The sequence below is a fragment of the Chiroxiphia lanceolata genome, chromosome 28 (assembly GCF_009829145.1).
Source record: "Chiroxiphia lanceolata isolate bChiLan1 chromosome 28, bChiLan1.pri, whole genome shotgun sequence".
Classification (NCBI taxonomy): domain Eukaryota; kingdom Metazoa; phylum Chordata; class Aves; order Passeriformes; family Pipridae; genus Chiroxiphia; species Chiroxiphia lanceolata.
In genome coordinates this window covers 751,444-757,443 of record NC_045664.1, presented here as the reverse complement: position 1 = coordinate 757,443, position 6,000 = coordinate 751,444, and the positions used below count along the sequence as shown (strand labels likewise).

The following is a 6,000-nucleotide window of genomic DNA, read 5'->3' as shown; positions in this document are numbered from 1 at the left end:
TGGGCTCTCCAGTCAATGGATCATCTCAGGGATGGGATCAGGGGCTTGACTGCTAACAGTGCACTGTTGTGGTAGCAATCAGCACCAGTTGTGCTTCAACCCTGAACAGCAAAAGGGTCCCCCAAGAGACCAGGCAGGGCAGAACTGTTTCCTTTCCTCCATCTCCAAGGCAGCCTTACCAAAAACCCACCAGTACCCTTTCAGGTGCTTGAAATAGTCTGAGGTAGCCCATGCCAGGGATCCTCCAGGCCAGTCCCCATGGGGGGCTTTTGCCACTCACTGCCAGTGAGGCTGATTGCCTGCTGAAACCAGGACACCTCCTTAGATTGTGGTGACATTGTTCCCTGTGCCATAATTTCTTCTATTTAATTAATACATTACAAGCAATATATTTTCATCCATATGCTTAGAGTACCACTCCTCTGCTTGAAAAGGTCACATACACACACAGAGTTAGCAGCCCCTGTTAAAAGAGCTAGTGGAACAAACTCGAATCACCAAGGAAATTATACATTGCAGCCTTTACGTGCTACAGCAGAGGCAGATAAAATCACAGCAGGGCAAAGTCAGATAAAAACAAGAGACAAGGGAGCTCTTGATCCCCTGGAAAATTAGAGCAGCCCAGGGAAGAAAAACGCCCGTTGGCCACTGAGCGTCAGCCTCGAGTCGTGAGGTTGTACAACTGAGCTGGAAACGTGCAGAGGAGTCTGTGGTCCTGCACCAGGGCAGTGCAGCTCTGCAGTCCTCCCCCAGCTGTGCTGAACGACACCCTTGGGGGACCTGTCTGCACTGCCAGCAGGGAGATAATGAATTGTGAGAATCACGGTGGGTGGTGTAGGAAACTTGCTACATCTCGATTATCCACGCCGGGCTGCAACAGCTTCCTGAAGTGCCATAAAAACCAGGGAACGGGATTTTTAGATCTTGACAAAAGCCATTACCCATCATACAGGTCAGGCCTCTGGGAGCCAAAGGGAACCACTCCAAAAACCCACCCAAGGCTGTGCTGTGTCTCACCCTCAGCAGCACCACTGCTCCCACAGGCTTACAGAACCAGCTTCCTCTGAGCTGGGAGTTTTTGAGGAGGTCTCACAGACACATATAAGGGAGTAGTTGATAAAACCAAACCTGCTGATACCACTTCCCCCATCATTTACATATACAAGTTCTAATCACTCGACAAGGGCATTAGTTGGAGCTTAATTACCCATTGCACTGCTGAATGCAATTAAAACACCTTACTGTTGTCTCTTACACAAAGACTAGAACACACCCCATCTTCCCAAGCGCTGGCAGGTCTCTCACACAAAAGCTGCAGTCTGCATAATATTTTTGGGTTTAACATTTTTTTAGCAAGGGAGGGACAGAAATTCCAACACCCCTCGTGTGTCCCACATGAGCTTCCTGTTATGGACCTGAATTCCTCAGTGTGTTGATGCTGCTCTTACCAGGTCATAAACAAAAGTACACATTCTTAAGACCTGCATATGAAGAAGATTAATCCTCAAGAAAGTCAGAGTTGCAGCACAAAGCTCAGTGTTCCACTCTGTCAGCAGCTCCCTCCATGTCAGAGTGCTCACAGCTTCATCTACTGCCTCATTCCTTGGCTTTTCCCCAAGCTTTCCTGGGCCTTCTGTCAGTCTGAATCCACAGCTACACAGACAATCTGATCTCCTCCTCCATTCCCCCTCCTTTCCCTCCTCTTGCTCCACGACAAAGTTATTTTCCCGAGGTACAGCTTTTTCTTTGTTTGGGGTTTTGTTCATCTCAGGGGCAGTGAGAAACAAATGGAAGAGATTATCACTGCTTTTAATCTTTTAGCAGACACAGATCACAAACCAATGACAGCAACACAAATCTGGCCATGACAGGAGCCTTAACTGTATCTCAGATCTGAAGCTGGCCCTAAGTACTTTTCCAAAATGTCTCAAAGCCAGCACATCAGTCCCCAGAGAGGAAGCTTTTCTTCTACCCTTCCTAGTTTTACATCCTGCATTCAGCTCATTTTCTTTTGAAATACCAACAAAGAATCCATAGACTAGTCCCATCCCCTTCCTTAAGTCAGCACAAATACATACACAAAACTCTCCATGCCTGATCCCAGGATTTGGTAACTCCAGCTCCATAACTACAAACAGATTTGGTCCAGAACAGCTGTATAAAACTTTATAATCCCCAAGCTCTATATCTTTGCTGGCTACAGGAGCTATAGCTCTGCCCTATGGTGTCTCCAGCAGTCTCATCTGGGAGGGTTCAAGCCCCCAGATCACCTGGACATGCAGACCAGCAAGTGATGCTCCATCTTTTCCACAACTGCCCATAAAGGAGCACCTGCCCTCACATCCTGCCCACCCAGGGCTGGGGCAGGGGCCAGCCCTCAGTTTGGGCAGCAGCACAGCTACCTGTGCAAAGGGCTCTTGTACACATTTCTGACATTGTGCTGTATTTCCATGGATTGTAGGAAGCTGATGCCCTGGCACAGATCCTCTCCCTGTGCACTGACGAGCTGTGTCACTGCTCTCCTTTCAGACTCAGAGGTAAATTGAAGGACTCGCTCCTGCACTCCCACCTCCCTGAGGTTTAGATGTGGAAGCCCAAGATATTCACCTATAAAACATCTATTTGTGCTGCTGTCTGGCCCTAGAGAAGCTTTGGCTCCAAGGGATCTGCACTGTGTTCAGCTGTGACCAGGATTTGGCAGCAGGACCGAGGAGGCACCATTTGCCTGGGTCTCTGTTATTCCCACTGGAGGTGATGGAGCTGCTCCAATTGCTGAGCCCGGGTGGGATGAGAGGGTGAGCACTCCCAAAGTGCACCAAGGTGTCTGACTGGTCTGTCATTCAGATATTTTCACTCCAGTCAAAAGTCTGTTATCACCGTTTGCTTTTTCCCCCTGCACCTTATCCTGCTGCTGGTCCTGGTCTTCCCTCACATTGGTTGCTTTTGCTACGAATTTTTTAAAGACAAATTTAACTCTTTAGGCAATGAAGAACAGCTGGAAAGCCTGACTCAAGTGCACTTGCCTCCCCCGTCAGAAACCTGGCCTGGTCCCCCCACCCCTGAAGCTGCTCCACTCAGCAGCAGTTGGTACTTGGAGGAGAAATGTGTGAGTGCAGCCTGAGAGGGTTTGGGAGGGAAAGTTGGGAGCCCTACTCCTGGAATCTTGGGTTTACATTTATTGGTGTAAGAGCTGCCCTGCCAGGGGAATGCTCTCCCTTTTGAGCTCTGCTGCTCCAGTCTTAGAGCTTGTGGTGCTGTTTGTGGAAGGAGGTGGGAGATGCAGGTGCAGATGAAGTGACGTTTTCCATTGAGTTTTCTTGGAAGAAGGGGAGTTCAGGTTTTAGTGGTTGAAATGAGTTTGGTAAGGATGGTGAGAGGGGACAGCCTGTTTCTCTCCCAAGATCTTTGTGGACAAAATGTCCAGCCCACAGCTGGAGAACCGTGTTACATGATGGGTGAGCAACTGGCTCATGGGTCAGGCACAAAGAGTGACAGTGACTGGGGTGGCATCAGGCTGGCACCGGTCACTAGTGGGGTTCCACAGGGCTCCTTCCTCAGCCCCGTGCTCTTCAGCATCTCCATTAACAACCTGGACACAGGACTCAAAGGAATACTAAGTAATTTTGCTGAGGACACCAAACTGGGAGGAGCTGTTGACTCCCTCGAGGGCAGAGAGGGCTCAGCAGACCAGAGATGGACAATCCCCAACCGTGGGAAGTGGAACAAGGGCAAGGGCTGGATTGTGCCCCTGGGCTGGGGCAGCCCTGGCTGTGTGTGTGGGCTGGGGATGAGAGGCTGGAGAGCAGCTGCAGGAAGGGCCCGGGGGGCCTGGTCCATGGCCAGTTGTTCCTGAGTCAGCAGTGCCCTGGCAGCCAGGAGGGCCAACGTGTCCTGGGGGCATCAGGGAGGGGATTGTCCTGCTCTGCTCTGCCCTGGGGTGGCCTCACCTCAACATTGGGGCAGTTTGGGGGGACACAATATAACAAAACCATTGGAGAGTGTCCAAACAAGGCAACGAAGATGGGGAAGGGTCTGGAGGGGCCTTATGAGGAGCAGCTGAGGGCACTTGGTTTGTTCAGCTGGAGAAGAAGAGACTGAAGTCAGACCTCATTGGGGGTCTTCAACATCCTCCTGAGGGGCAGCTCTGATCTCTGCTCTCTGTGAGCAGGGACAGGACCCTGGAAGAGTTGGAGCTGTGTCAGGGCAGGCTCAGGTTGGATCTCAGGGAAAGGTTCTTCCCCCAGAGGCTGGTTGGGCACTGCCCAGGCTCCCCAGGGCAGTGGGCACAGCCCCAAGGCTGCCAGAGCTCCAGGGTTGTTCAGACAACAGTCTCAGGGACAGGGTGGGATTGTTGGGGTGTCTGTGCAGGGCCAGGAGTGGGACTCAATGGTCCTTGTGTCCCTTCCAGCTCAGGATATTCCATAATTCCATGATAAGCACAGTCATTACCGAGGATTTCTCAGGACTGACAAAATACAAGGGATGAAGCCTGGCATGGCTTGTTGCTTTAACTTCTGTAAAGCTACTCCACGTTTTTAAAGGTCTGTAAACTCAGATTTTTCCTTTGTGGGAAACACAGATGTCTCTAAGGTCATGATAGGACAAGGGGGAATGGCTTCCCACTGCCAGAGGGCAGAGTTAGATGGAATATTGGGAAGGAATTCCTCCCTGTGAGGGTGGGGAGGCCCTGGCACAGGTTGCCCAGAGAAGCTGTGGCTGCCCCATCCCTGGAAGTGTCCAAGGCCAGGTTGGACAGGGCTTGGAGCAACCTGGGCTAGTGGAAGGTGTCCCTGCCCATGGCAGGGGAGTGGAACGAGATGATCTTTAAGATCTCTCCCAACTCAACCCAGTCTGTGACTCCATGCACAGGGCTGTGCTTGCTGTGAGCAAACCACTTCTGTGTCCATCTCTGAAGCTGCTGTGGTGTGTTCATGTGCTCAGTGCACAAATATGCTGGAAACCAGACTCACTCAGCCTGAGCTTTGACCACGAGGTGGCATTCTCTGAGCTTTTTTTCCTAAGGAGGAGTAGAACTTACCATCTTTAATAATAACAATAATAATTAAGGGGGGGAAGAAAGCCTCAAACCCTCCCTGTATTTTCTGAAGTCTGTGACAAAGCAAGATTTGTGAGGAGGCTGCTCCTGCTCTTGCAAAACAATGGTGCTGCTTTCCGAGAGCTGCAAGGGAGACTGAGGGTCAAGTCCCTTTAAAAAAAAAAAGTGAAATACAGTATTGTGCATCTTGAAATCTGAAACCGAGAAACAGAAGTGCAAGGGAAACAAGGGGGAAAGTCTTGCAATTCCTGAGGACAACTGTTGCAAGTGGAGTTTTAAGGAATACAACCTATATATATACATTTAAAGGTCATTGAATGGCTTTTGTGAAGAAACCTGTGAAATAAGGGAGCCTTGGAAGAAGAGATTTCTTTTTCTCCTCCTCTCTGGATATAATGGCCATTGCAAAGCAAAGCATCATGAGATTTGGCTTCAAATGTCTCTTCCTAGCAATTTTTACACTCACCTGTGATGGACACGGCGGGAAGAGGGAGAACGGGGGTCCTGCCTGCTACGGAGGGTTTGATCTGTATTTCATTCTGGACAAGTAAGTCAGCTCTACTTTGTTCTTTTTCAAAGAGATCTTTCTTCAGGCATGAGCTGGAACAGCTTATACTGATACCGAGGAGGTTTTCCTTGGATTTTGGCTCAGTAGAAGTCACTGTGTCCCCAAGGGACCTGTGAAACTCCCGACTGCTTGCTTTGTTTTTGTTGTGGTGACTTCTTCGGCAGGTCCAGGGCATAAATCCCGCTGTGCTCTGTAAATCACACCAGAGCAGTTCTGCTGATGGGGGGCTCTGTTGTGCCCTCGACCCTGCCCTTTCCCAGAGCAGTGGGTGGGAGAAGGGCAGCACCCTGGTCCCCTCTGGCTCCCCATGAGCTGTGAGGGTCGAGGCTCTCAGCGCAGCAGGGGTTGCAGGGTTATTCTTGCAGACATGAATTAA

The 6,000-nt window shown here is 50.3% G+C and overlaps 1 protein-coding gene across 1 annotated transcript in view; it reads left to right on the top strand.

Annotated features, from left to right (window-relative positions):
- The first annotated feature begins 5,080 nt into the window (after nucleotides 1–5,080).
- The window catches only part of ANTXR1 (ANTXR cell adhesion molecule 1), a 107,559-nt gene continuing 106,639 nt past the window's right edge, over nucleotides 5,081–6,000 (top strand). The window contains exon 1 of the mRNA XM_032712459.1: nucleotides 5,081–5,603. Coding sequence (XP_032568350.1) covers nucleotides 5,452–5,603 — 152 coding nt within the window. The 5' untranslated portion in view covers nucleotides 5,081–5,451. The remainder of the gene's footprint in view (nucleotides 5,604–6,000) is intronic.